This window comes from Macrotis lagotis, chromosome 1, assembly GCF_037893015.1.
Source record: "Macrotis lagotis isolate mMagLag1 chromosome 1, bilby.v1.9.chrom.fasta, whole genome shotgun sequence".
NCBI classification, from domain to species: Eukaryota; Metazoa; Chordata; class Mammalia; order Peramelemorphia; family Peramelidae; genus Macrotis; species Macrotis lagotis.
The window spans coordinates 650,565,703-650,580,259 of record NC_133658.1 but is presented as its reverse complement, the minus strand read 5'-3'; the positions used below and the strand labels follow the sequence as shown (position 1 = coordinate 650,580,259).

General features: G+C 34.6%; 1 protein-coding gene across 1 annotated transcript in view; it reads left to right on the top strand.

Moving 5' to 3' along the window:
• The window catches only part of LOC141507573 (aldehyde oxidase-like), a 91,102-nt gene extending 76,780 nt beyond the window's left edge, over positions 1–14,322 (top strand). Inside the window, exons 32-35 of the mRNA XM_074215355.1 lie at positions 2,363–2,428; positions 7,893–8,081; positions 8,725–8,892; positions 12,686–14,322. Of these exons, the coding sequence (XP_074071456.1) occupies positions 2,363–2,428; positions 7,893–8,081; positions 8,725–8,892; positions 12,686–12,736 (474 nt within the window). The 3' untranslated portion in view covers positions 12,737–14,322. The remainder of the gene's footprint in view (positions 1–2,362; positions 2,429–7,892; positions 8,082–8,724; positions 8,893–12,685) is intronic.
• The last annotated feature ends 235 nt before the right edge of the window (positions 14,323–14,557 follow it).

The window sequence follows — 14,557 nt, the reverse complement described above, 5'->3', positions numbered from 1 at the left end:
AAACATGATAATGGAATTCAACAAATAATCATTTAGCCCATCAGAATAATATTAAGAGAACAACACTGTTGACTTTTAGCAGGGGGCTTGAAATTGACTGTATGTGGGTCCTACAAAGTCCCACATAGTCTGCTGTCATGGATGAGCCCTTTCTTAAGAGGGCCAACCCAGTGTTTTAGGAAGAACATTCACTTGCTATCAAGGGATCTGAGTATACACATTAGTTCTAATATGGATTATTTATGTGATCATGAGAATGTCATGATCCCTTAGAAGAGGCTATTTCCTCACATAATGAGGAAACCTATGACAAGCTTAAAAATATAATTTGAGAAATACTGAGGAAGTTTATTTGTTGGTAGAAGTTTAGTGGGGAAAGGGGAGAAGAAAGGGAAGTGGTTGAGTAGAAAGAAGACTTCTCTTGTATAATCAATGTCTTTAATCCTCAATTTTCTCAGCTTTAAAATGGAGATAGTAATAATACTTGTACTACCTGCTTCACAGGCCTATTATGAAGAACATGCTTTGTAAATCTTAGATTATTATATAAAATATGAGCTACTACTCTATTACCACTACTACTACTACTACTACTACTACTACTACTACTACTACTACTACTACTACTATTATTAAACTATAATCTTCCCCTTCCTTTTTTGTCCTCCCAAGGCAAGCATCTTTAGTAACCCTAATAGTTCTGAGTATTTTAATTGGGTGGGTATTCACTGACCTATCAGAAGATTATATTAGAATGAATTCTCTTTGAGAGACCAGGCTTGGTTTTATATCTTTGTATCTTAGTTATCTTTGGGATAAGCATGCTTAGGCTGTGGCAAGGGACAGGCGATTCTGCTCCCTTGAGAAAAGAACATGTTTCTGCCAGGTTTTGAGGACTGTTTCAAATCCTTCACCTTGAATAGTGACTTCCTATAGACTTGTTTGGCCTGTAGGCCTGTAGGAAAAACTTTGTCTTTTGTGACTTTATCAACCTAAATAGAGGTTTCCAGGAAGCTTCTTTGAAGAAAGCTTAGAGAATATTTAGTTTGACCTCTCACTGTAGATAGGGAAACAGAGACTCCAGAGAAGTGACATAACTTGGTCAGGATCACAGTGAGTGAGTGAAAAAGTTGAGACTGGAACTCAAGTCTTCTGAGCTCCAGACCAGCCAAGACAACTAGCATTTATTAAACGTCTATTATATGTAAAGCAATGTGCCATGTTATACAAATGCAAGAAATAAAAACTGTCCTGTCCTTGATTATATTGCAATGGGGTATGGGGGAACACATGAAGAAGGAAATTGAAAAGGGGGAGGGAGGGGAGAAGAGATGAAAGTAAATGGCAATAGACATGATAGAGAAAGCCCAGTTCAAGTGAAGTGAATGCTTCTAGTCTATGAGTGTTTGGCATACTGTATCATCATCTAATTTTCTTCTTAAGACAATAATCTAGATTGGTGGTGTCAAAATCAAATATATATAAGAATATCTTAGGACCATATATTGACTTAGAAAACCACACGTGTTTGCATATTTAAAAAATATAATACATCAACACCTTGAAACAAGATAGAAACTACATTTTATTCTGGTTGCTTCCCCTCTATCCCAGAGACTCTTTCAGGAGTAGTGGATTGCATATTTGGCACCTCTGATCTAGATGAAGATATATCCTCAAAGATAAGTTTTCATATTTTTCCCTTCCACTAATTACTGTAGTTAATCCTGTTCCCATGACAGAGGAGAATCCTCAGGACCCTTGGAGGGAGCCTAACTGCCCCAACACTCTGCTTTTCCTTTGTAGATTAGTAGAGAAGTTTTAGTTTTTAAGTTCCAGCCTTGAGGTCCAGCAGTTTCACTACTATGAAAATAAAATGTAAAGTAAGAAATGAAATATTTCTTGCTCTTGTTGCTAGAATACACAAAGTTCTGTAAGTCATTCATTAGCAGGAGGAATCTGAATACTATTTCCAATCATGCTTTACTTCAGTGATAAAGGAATAAGAAAATATAGAAAAGTATGTGCTATTTCTAGTTTACTGTGTCATTTCTTGTAGCTTTTGATGAATTAGATCAACTTATTTACTTGATAATTCATGATGTGTCATATTTTCTGTTAACAACTTATTTCTTACAGAGAAAATAGTGGCCAAACTATTAAGTTGGTTAGTTTATTGATATTACTTTGAAAACTCTTTTCACTTTATAGAATCTTTTGTCATTTCTTTCTTCCAAAAGAAATGGGGATATGGTGGCACCATTCAAGAATGAATTAGTGCCAAGCAGGATGCAGTCTTTTCCTCTCTCTAAAATTGATTTTCCAAAGCATAATGAACCTCTTTCTTTTTCTTTCTTATTAGAACATAAGAACTGACATTGTCATGGATGTTGGTTGCAGTATCAATCCAGCTCTTGATATAGGGCAAGTAAGTGTTACTATTTTTCAATCTTTCTGTATTTCTAATACTCAGCTTTTTTTTTTAAACATATTTATAATTTATTTATTTATTTTTGAATTTTACAATTTTTCCCCCCGATCTTGCTTCCCTCCCTCCCACAGAAGGCAGTCTGTTAGTCTTTACTTTGTTTCCATGCTATACATTGATTTAAGTTGAATGTGCTGAGAGAGAAATCATATCCTTAAGGAAAAAATGAAATATAAGAGATAGCAAAATTATATAACAGTTTAAAAAAAAATTAAAGGTAATAGTCTTTGTCCAAACTCCACAATTCTTTCTCTGGATACAGATGGTATTCTCCATTGCAGACAGCCCAAAATTGTCCTTGATTGTTGCACTGATGGAATGAGTAAATCCATTAAGATTGATCATCGCCCTCATAATATTTGGCTCTTTAGTTATGACTGGAAGGAAACAATTATGTGAAGATTTTTAGACACATAGTTACTCGTTACTCTCATTTGCTAAAGCTTTATGCAAAGATATCTTCTCCTCCCATCCTGGGGAATCTGTTTCTTCTTGGTTAAAAATAATTTCCATTGCCTCATATCAGGTCATAAAATATTTAGACTATTTTAAAGGAGTTTGAGTATGAGAAAAGACCAGATTTATAGTCAGGAAAATGGAATCTGAAGATTAAGTAAGGAACTATCAATTTTCTGAGGCCACTAATGCTATAAAATCAGTCAACTAAAGAATAGCTATTTATTAAACACCAGCTATGTGCCCAGCTCACAAGAAAAGTAAGAATATTCTAAACTATTCTAGGCTTTAAAATCATCATCAGTTTGTCCATAAAATGATAAATGTTTTGGTCACAAGCTTTCAAATATTAAAATTTTAAGTTTAGATCATAGAATCTAGTTGGAGAGATGAGACATGGAAACCAGTGAGAGACAACTATCTGAGTATGTTAAATTGTGTCATACAGACAGGAATTTAGGGAATGAGGAAATCATTATGTATTCAGTTTGGGAAGTCATCTTGGTCTACTGAAGTAGAATATGAATTGGTCTGTTAATAATGATTTATGTTTTAATTAGGTAAAGTTAATGGCATAATGGGCAATGGGAATTGCCTAGGTGAAGACACTAAGGAGAGAATGAGCATTGCAAATACAGATATAAATGTATAAATATGTATAAATATTTCCAAATTATGTTGGCTATACTCTAACCAGCCTTCTCATTCCCCTTATAATATCAGACTCTTGAACTCTTTTTCCTGGGATACTGAATTGTAATAGGAGGTTTTTTTTAAAAATTTATTTTGCTTTAATTTGCCTGAAACTAAACTTAATTTCTTGGCCATTTTCAAACCATCTCCTATTGTCCTGGTCACTGGACCTAGATGACTCTGGAAGAGAAAGTGAAGTTGGTGATTTTGTACAACCCTCCCTCACTTAAATCCAATTCATTTGCATGTCATGGCATCACCTTTCTCATGTTGTGATTTTTGAGAGACAAAGAGGGACAAACATCAACCAATGTATGTGTTGTTCCCCCATCTCTTCTTTATTTTTGTCTGCGGGGGTCCAGCCTCCGTGGGGGTCCTTGGAACCTGGAAATGCCTTGAGTCAACACAGGGGTTAAAGACAGGAGCAGGTTGACTGACTGTCAGCTGCTTGGATTTATTTTTATAGTCTCAGAATCAAGTATGCATCAAGCAAGCAAGCTAAGATCATTTCCTTGGTTACAAAAATGTACAATTTTCATTATCAATCATATAGTTCATATGGTTACAAGTTTGATCATGTAGTGGTTACAAGTTTGATCATGTAGTTAATTTTTATCCTGGCTCAGGCCATGATGACATCAACCTGTCTGCTACCTAGTTTGTTGCTGTATTGTAAAATTATTAATTCATTTAAAGTTATTAGTTAAGCAATTCATTTAATGGAAAGTTTTTTTATATTTTCTGTGTAAGTAATGTTCTTTGATACAGTCCCTTAACAATCTATAGTGAGGGTCGTTATGCTTGTCCACCCATCCATTAACTCTTAATAATAACCAATTTTCCTTTCAGCCCTTGTTGGTAGAAACCACGGTTACTGTGACTTTTTTATTCTTTCTCAAGAAACTAAGGCTGTTAGAGTTCACTTATCCATCACCTATACTAACTATTCTTTCACCATCTTTATCATATATTCCTGTGTATGGTAAGGGGGAAAACTGTTAATTTCCCTGGAATTCTATCTGACCCATCTTATATCTGTTTTCCCTGTATATATTCTGACATCTTGTAATTCTCAGTGTTGGGTTTTCCAGAGATTTCATAATGTTGAAGCCTTTTGTATGCCTCAGGGAGAGGCAGTCCTGTTAAATTTGGACAGAGTTTATAATCTGTTTTATTCAAGGAATTTTTCTGAAATCCTTCCTTTATAGTCATTCCACTATTAGGATGAGTAAGTATTGCAATCAATAATAGACCTATAAATATTGGTATGCATGGAATCCCTATATATATATTGAAGAAGGAAATGTTGTTCCCTCAGGCAGTGTGACTGCCTTGAGTCCTCTTGCCTGGGTTGTGTCAAGCAGCTTAGAGACCCTGGCTCCCAACAGTTGTTTTCCCCCATTAGAATGCAAACTCTCTGAGGTTTGGGACTCTTTTATATTTGCATTAGCATTCCTAGTTCTTAACACAGTGCTTGGCCAATGAGTGTTAAAAAGATTCTTTATCATTCATTTCAAATTAGATTAATCTAATTAAAGTGAGAACAGCATATTTCTTGGTGAATACCAAGAAATTACAGGATAAGTTCAATTTAAAATTAACAGCAAAATGCTTCTTGAAGATTGATGGAAAATATTGCCATTGTTAGGGGATTAAGGAAGACTTCTGGGAAAGAGATACCATTTGAAATAGAATATTGGGACCTTGGGAAGAGATTCAATAAGTGAGGAGAGAATAGGAGAAGCATTCCAGATGCAAGAAACTTAGGTGTGTCTAAGGAAAAGATAGTAGCAGAAGTTAATAGGAGCTAACATTTGCATAGTGCTCTAAAATTTAAAAATGCTTTACATACAATATTTCTCTTGATCCTCACCCCCCCAAAACTCCAGCAAAAGAAAACTTGAAGTAGATGTCTTTAGTATCCTCAATTTTTATAGATTAAAAATCAGAACCTTAGAGAGAATAACTAGGTAGCTTCTGTAGTTATCACGTAGCTAGCCTCTCAGGTAGGATCATGAACACAGGTATTCCTGATTCTAAGTCTAGCTTTCTATCTTCTACATCAGGCTGTATTCAAAATAAACATTAAAATAAAAAAGGATGAACAGGTATAGGAGGAAGAAAAGAAGTTCACTTTTGCATAAGTTTTTTTTTTTTTTTTTTTTTGAGTTGTGGAGATAACAGTCTGGAACTTAGAGGAGACATCAGCCTCTGAAAATCAGGGGAAGGAGATTGGACTCCATCCATTATTCAGCAGGGGCCAGTGTTCTCTAAATAGGGAAGTAATCTTTTAAAAGTGATACTTTCTGGGAACTGGTCTGGCCATATTTATGATGATGATGTTTGTCCTTCATTCTCAAAGAAGACCATGACATTAGGGAAGGTAATGCCATGACAAGCACATGAATTGGATTTGAGTGAGGAGTGCTGTGCTTAGTCACCAGCCTCACTTTCTCCTACAGAGCCATCTGAATCAGTGGTCAAATATGAATCAGGACAACTGGGGATGCCCTGGATATGAGACAATCAGTCAGTTGTAGGAGGCTGCATTTGAATTCCTGTTTTCTAGACTCCAAGGCCAGTGCTCTATTCACTGAGCCATTCAGATGTCCTTCTGGCCATATTAGTAATATTTTGAATGATCCTACTGTTATGTTAGGCTGAGCTGTGATATAGAATATGGCAAAAGAAAGAGTCTTTGTCTCTAAATCTATGGGTCTGACTAGATGTTCTTGAAAGTTTTTTCTTTAAGTTGTACCTCCCCATTGGTCTTTTCTTCTCCAGGCCAGTCATGCTAAATTTTTTTCAATTGATTTTCATATGGATTGTTTTCTAGTCTTACCATTAGAACTGTTCTCTGGACACATTTCTCTTGTTAATGCCCTAAGTAAACAGAGGACTTCAGATGAGATGTGGTCTGATAACTGATTCTGGTACTGCTTCTGTCAGTACAGTCTAAAATTATACTGATTTTTAAGAAAACATTTTGGTTATCATGTCACATTGATGAATCAAACTGATCTTGCAGTTGATTGGGACCTCTAGATATTTTTCACATAAATTCTCATCTATCACAATTCCTCTGCCCTGTACTTATGCAATTGAAATTTGAATCGCTATAGAATTTTATATTTATATCTTATAATTTTTATCTCCTTCAATTGGACTATTGTTCTAACTTATTGAATTATTTTTGGATCTAACATTATACATGTAAATTATACTTTCATCCAAGTTATTGAAGGAAAAATATTGAATAGAGCAGAATCAATGACAGAATCTTGACAGAGACACATTTATTGGAGACTTCCCTCCAAGTTGACATCAGTCCCATAATTGCCACCTTTTAGGTTCACTAATTCAATCAAGTACAAAAAGATTTAACCATACTATTTTTCAGCCTATATTCTGCATTTTGTCCATGTGACTGTTAAGAGACTTTATAAAATATTTCTAAAATCCAGCTATATTCCTTCCAAATGGAATTTCCCTGATTTACCCATCTAGAAACTTTATAAGAAAAGGAAATGAGATTATTTTATCATTGCTATGTATGATTAACCATGGCTCATATTGGGTAGCTTGAGAGGGAAAAGACAAGCTGAAAGAATGGTAAGAAGTCTGAGAAAAGTGGTGAAATACAGTTTTTGAATTAGACTTTATTAAAAGTAGCATAGGTAGAAAAATGCTAGTCTTAAAGATTGGGAGAGTTGGGTTCAAATTCCACTTCTGATATATGTTGGCATTATGACCCTGAAAAAATAAGTTACATACTCAGTACTCTAGGCAGGTGTCTAAGACTATGAGCTGCAAAGAAGGCAATGACCTCTATTGGAAGACGGACTCTCCTCCCTAGGAACTCCCCATACCAATCAAATCACAGATCCATTCCTTGTCCCATATCTATATGAAGGTAAGAAATTGTGATTAATAGAAACAGAAGGGACTTTGGGGATCATCCAGTAAAATTTCTCCCATTTTTACAAATGAGAAACTGAGGCTCAAGAGAGTAAGGTGACCAACTAACTATCACATAGCTAGTTCATGACAGAGCCAGGACTAAGACCCAGATATCCTTACTTTAAATTTATTATTGATATTTTAGACATTGTCCAAGAGCATGTGGTTCCCTGCAAAATATTTAAAAATACCATTAAAAAATAAACATTATTTTAAAGTTGCAGAGCATTTACTATAGCAAATGATATTTGACTATTTATGGGAAAATTAATTCCTTATCACTTTTTCACATCAGATTGAAGGTGCATTCATTCAAGGTGTGGGTCTTTATACATTAGAGGAACTGAAATACTCACCTGAAGGAATCCTCTATACTTTGGGACCAGAACAATATAAAATTCCTTCCTTCTGTGATATTCCTTCTGAGTTCAATGTTTCCTTTTTGCCTCCTTCTGAAGTTGCACACACTCTATATTCATCAAAGGTAAGGCATACTGCATAAAAAATTGATTTTTCACTGAGGAGGGAATTCAATTCAGTATAATATAAGTATTTATTAAAACAGTAACTGCAAGACATTGGAGTTGTGTGATAATTGTCTGTATTATATCATTCAGATCTCAAAAATCATAAAATGTCTTTTATACTTTCAACCCAGTGATTAAAGAAAAATACCGAGTAGAGCAGAATCTATGACAGTATTTGCACATTGTTTTGGAGACTTTCCTCCAAACTTTCCTCCATTGTATTGGAGATTCCCTTCTCTTAACTGCCGTTTTTTTTTTTAGTAGATATTGGGAATTAAAAACAAGAAACCCCACAAAAACAAAATGTCCTTGCCCTCAAGGAGTTAATATTCTGCTAGGAAGAGATTAATGCTTCTTTAGGTGTGAATCATAATATCAAATAAGTTTACTTTTCAGTTTCTAATGCTTTGTATTCAACAGGATTTGAGATTTCTCACCAAGAAATATAATCAATAACATTTGTTTGTGTTAAGATCTGCAAAGTATTTTTATATCTATAAACCTTTTCTTATGTTAAAATGAGATTAGTTAAATATAAATAAAATACATGAATAAAAATAGCTCAATATTTTTAAGCCACTATATTTGTTTTTCTTCAAGGGCCTGGGTGAGTCTGCATTCTTCCTGGGATCCTCTGTGTTTTTTGCCCTACATGATGCAATACTTGCAGCACGACAAGATAGAGGATTTTCTGGAGTCTTCACATTGAATAGCCCTTTGACCCCTGAGAAGATTAGAATGGCTTGTGAAGATAAATTTACAAAAATGGTACATATTTTTCAAAAGAAACAAAATTAGAAAAATGCTTACTCTTCTTTCTTGAGGCTAGAACTGAATAAACCATCAAAGAAGTTTTCCATTGTAACCAAAGTAGAGGTAAAGGAGGTGTGGAAAATTATAATTTTTTGAGATTATGTTATTTCTAAATAGAGACCTGTAGATTCCTGAGAGTATAAAATAATAGACTTGTAGCCTAGAGTGAAAAATTCACATTTTTTTCATTGTTCATTTTATAAAAGGAAAAAATACAACAATGAGGATTTTTGCTGTTCAGTCATGTTTGATTCTTCATGTTCCCATTTTGGAGTTTTCTTGGCAAAGATATTGAAATGTCTTGCCATCTCCTTCTCCAGTTTATTTTACAGATGAGGAAACTGAGGAAAGAGGATTAAGTGTTCTATCAATGGTCACAAAGCAGTAAATATCTTAGGTGGATTTGAGTTCAGGAAGATTAGTCTTCCTAACTATAGGCAGGGCATTCCATCCATTGTGCCATTAAGTGGAGAGGAATAGTGAGGTTTAAAAAAGACTGGTACAAGTGTCTTATAATTTAACCTGTTCCCTAATCTATTCATGACTAGCTTCTGCTTTTTCCTATCTGTAAAAAAAAAGGTATCTTTTTTTGGTTGTCTTTTAAAATGTTATACTTGTGGAATAAACCTTCTCATCTTCTACCCTGTTCAAAGACTCAAACTCTCATACTCTCATTCTCTTTCTTCCTTTCTTTCTCTTTCCATCCCACTCTCCCTATTATTTCATTAAAAAGGAAGTTAATTCCTAAATAGGATGAACCATGGAAGGTCAAGATTAAAGACCCCACTGATTTAAACTGTCTCCATTGTGGGACTAGGCATGAAAAGCTGACTGACAACTTTGAACTTCCTTTTCTAAATGTTCACTAACTCCCCTTTAATCAGGAATTGAAATCAAACTCATTGGACTATAGCTTGCAAGCTCTGTCCTCTTCATTAAAAAAAGAAATTAGGACATTTGCCCTTTTCTGATATGTTGGTACCTTTCACCTTCCCCAGATATCATCAACAGTGTCATTTGAGAATTTTCAGTTCAGGTGATCTGAACTTATATCAAGGGCATCTGAGTGCTTATGATCTTTGGTATTATCTTTGGTATCAACTCCACTATTAGCCTTTTTTGTTATATATATTCTAATCCACAGATCATCTTGCTTGCCTGAGAAAGTCAAGGAACAAAAGGAGCCTTATCTCTAGCATTTCTCCATCTTTTAGAAGCAGCAATGTTATCCTTCTTTATTATTCTTCTCTCTTTGTCTTTGTAATAATATTAAAAAGAGAGATCGTGTGATATAGTGGTCTTGAAGCCAGGAAAGCTTAGGTTCAAGGCTTGCCTCTGATACATGTGATCCTAGGCATTTCTTAACGTCTTAATAAGCTAATCAATTCTCTAAGATTATAAATTGCAGCGAAGGTCTTGACTTGCTTTAGTAGAAGTAATTTTCTTCATCTTGGTGCCTCTCTCTACAAGTTCAGTTTTTGTGATTAGACATTAAAAAAAAAACCTTAAAAATTTCCTCACTTTCTTCAGCTTCAGCTTTTTCTGAGCTTCATTACTCTTGACACTTTCTTGCACTTTGTATTCATACACATATGAAACGAGCACTGGATTTTGAAGAATTTGGTTAAGGCCCTTGCTCTTTCATTTTCTAATCTATAGTATTCTCTTAGGACAACTTTTATCTTTTATGTTCATCAGAAAATGTTTGTCTTCAGAATTTCATTATTGACTGCTTCCCATCCTTTCTTTGATGATTTCCTTTGTAGAATTTTAGTTCCTTACCTATTCTTTCTTTGCACCCTTAGCCATCTGTTCTCTCCCAGTCTAAATTGTGTGAGGCCAATTTGGTGCCTATCAGTAGTTCAATGAGAGTGAGAGATGGAGAAAATGGGACGAATGAGAAAAATGTTGAGGTAAAATTAACATGACTTGATAATTGATTAGATGAGAGAGAGAGAGAGAGTGAGAGAGGTAGAGACAAAGATTTGAGAATAACACTAAAGTTTTGAACCTGAGGGACTAGTTGGTGATTTCAATAAAAATAAGAAAGTAAGGAAGAGGACAAGATTTGGAGATTGGGAAGATTGTCATTTTGAATATGTTGAGTTTGAAATGCTTTTGGAAAATCCAGGCAGAACTGTTTAATAAGTTCTTGTTGATGTAGGTTGGGAAGGTGTGTACACAGAAAAGATTGAACCTATGGGAGGAAATGAGATCACTAAAAGAGTATAAAGAGAAGGGGAACCAGGATAGAGTGTGCACAAAAAGGAAAGGGATAAAAGATGATGAACCAATTAAGGAAACTGAGGAGTGGCCTGACATGTAGGAAGGGACCAGGAGAGAACAGGATTAAGAAAACCCAAGAAAGACAGGGTTCCCAGAAAGAAAAAAGGTAAATATCTTCAAATGTTGCAGGGCGATTAAGAAAGATAAAATCTGAGAAAGATATTGGAGTAGTTTGCCACTTCCTTCTTCTATCTTCTTCAGATCAAGAAACTTAAGCAAATAGGCTGAATGACTTGCCCAGGGTCACACTTCTAATGTCTCATGAAGATGAGTCTTCTTGACTCTAGATGTAACATTCTATATACTCTGTCACCCAGTTTCCTAAAAAGAGTCAGTCAGGGAAGAAGTAAAAGGATTGGTATGCAAAGGTGAGGACCAAATTGAGATTATATAAACAAACTAGTTGTATAATTTCATCAACCCCTGTTTTTCCAGTGTGCATGTGGCAGGAGGTAGCACAATGAATATAGCACTGGGCCTGGAGTTAGGAAGACCTGAGTTCAGACTCAGCCTCAAATATTTACTAAAAAAATATGTTGTGACTTTGGACTTAACACTATTTGCCTCAGTTTCCTCATATGTAAAATGAGATGGAAAAGTAAATGGCAATTTACCCCAATCTTCTTAGCAAGAAAACCCCAGAAAGCGTCATGAAGAGTCAGACACAACTGAAAAATTACTTGCAAAAAGAGGAATATATCTGCCTTCTAAAGTGAACATATAGTTCGCATGCTTCTTTGTCATAAATCACAAATTAAGGGGCTTAATTTGCATGAAATACAATGACTATTTCAGCAAAATACTCTTGTGGCTTGCCAGTGGATGGTTCAATTGGCCAGAGCAGGAATGCCCTGATACCAAGCTTCATGGGAAGAGAGAGGCTTTAGTTTATTTTCCATTACCTGGATGGCTCCTGATGAGCAGGTATTGGGACAGACTTTTGAAGCCCTCATGGAGAATGGCTCCATTAATGTCCTACTGACTTGTCATGGTACACAAGTGACCCTGAGCACTTGATTGAGCTTTGTGCCAGCAGGCCCAACTCTTTTTGAATCCAGAGCTGGCCTCAGATTATCTGGAGTCTGAAGAGCAGTATCTTCACCTCCTCCTCACTACTAAACCAGCCAAATTTGGAAAGGTTCATCCTGAGGGCTTATCAGTAGCTAGTATGTTTTTGTTCTCATTCATTATGTACCAGAGAACTAGGAAAGTGAGTCTGCACACGGGGCAAGTATAAAGAATGCCAGTAAGGTAAGGTAAAAACTTACTTATTAGAGCCAAAAGACCCAGGATTAGAGCCCAGGCTACCAAGAGGGAGGAAATAGAGGTAAATAAAATGAATGAAACAAGAGTCAAAATGGTAATGGAAAATGATAGATGATTTTCTGTAATTATAAGTAAAATAAAAATAATGGTATCATCAATAAAATAACAAATACCCTAATTTCTTCTTTTTTTCTAGATTCCAAAGGATGAACCTGGATCTTATGTTCCTTGGAACATTTGCATATAAATCAACAACAAACTTGGGGAGAAAATGTGATAGAGATTTTGTTTAAATATGGTAGTGGAAAATCAATCTCTCCAATTTCTTTGTGCTTTATGATAACATATATAAAACATACATAAAACTTTCCATAATCCATTAAGATTTTGGTAAATACTTTTATCTCTGTTTTTAAGTACATTCAACAACTATCTTCCCTTCTCAGATTTTTTGTTAGCTATTCTTAGGCAGTGAAGATCAGAACAAAGACACAGGTTCTAAGCTGTTTCTTCTAAAGATTACTTTTTTTTGCTTCCATTAGGAGTTTGCTTAAGATTGAATCATGAGAATTACATGGGTTCAATTACATATGAGTTCATGTAGCCAGCATTTTCATACATTGTCTTATCTTCCTGTATCCCAATTGGAGATGAGAAAGGGACCAGAATGTTCCACATTCTCCAGAGATCACTGGGGTGATTAACAGGTGGAAATTTCAGCTTGAGAATCAGAGCCTTTTGAAAAGGGCAGTATGATCCAGGGAAAGAACATTAAATTTCAATCAAAGGATATAGTTTTGTATTCTTGTTCTAGTACTAATTGTGTGACCTTAAGCAAGTCACTTAACTTCTCTGGACCTCAGTTTTCTCATATTTAAAATAAAGAAGATAGGTTGGATAAGACTGCTTTTAGTTCTCAATTATTGATACTATTAGATTGGATCAGGCCAAATTTTTGGCCAAATATTGCCAAATTTCAGAATTGATAGATTAAATGATTCACAAGTATAAAAGTCAGATATTCCCTTGACTCTAAGATACCTAATCCAGGGACAAGGCAGAAATACTAGATTCAAGTAATGGGCTGAAAGCAAAAGGAAGCTATGAAAATCAAGCTTGGGATAACAAAATTCAGTAGAAATTTGTCCTACTTTATCCAAATGCATGTTTCCTTTGAACTAGATCCCACTTGAAAGAGTCAGTGTTGTCCATGACCTTTAACTTATTTGAGGATTTGTGTCCTTTATAAAAGGAGGGGGTTCAACATGATGATCTTCAGAGTTCTTTCCAATGGTGAAAACATTGTCTTCATCAAAAGATAAATAATATGATCTTCACATTTCCTCCTAAATGGAGTTCAACTTAAATGATATACATCAAGTAAACAAAGATATTATGGTTTTTTCCCTGAGGACTAGCTTATTTTTTCCCTACAGAATGGATATCAGACATACAGATACATACATATAAAGATTATTATTATTTTATTTTATTGCCTCTTGAGTTTTGTAATTTCACATAGTCAATTTTCTTAAAGTAGGATATGTCCTTGTTTTTCTTTGTTTGCCCCATTACTAAACTTAGTAAATCTTCAGACTTGGCTTTCAATAAATCCTTGGTGACTAATGAGCCTTTTGAATAGTTTTTCTAAAGATCTAAAGGTCATAGGGAAATCAAATATATTTGATTCCATTTGTTTCTGGCTTATATTTAAGAAGTGCTAATAGTATATATATATATATATATATATTCAATTTTCTTCTTTGATAAGGTGTGGCATTCCATACTTAAATAGAAAATATACTCATTTACTGTAAAAAAAATTAACCTATATCCTATAAGCATTAGGAGTATTCATTATCTCTATTTTATGGTAATGTATTGTTAGATATTAATGATTAATAAAAATCATCTAATAATGTTGATATCTGGCTTCAATTTTTTTTTGTAATTTTTTTCCTTTCCTTGTATTGGGATTGTATAGGTGAGATCCACTTAGGAAGTCTTTCTAATGGTAATTTGTGTGTAGGAATGAGATTCCAGGTACATTAGTTTATGTGAAGTTATT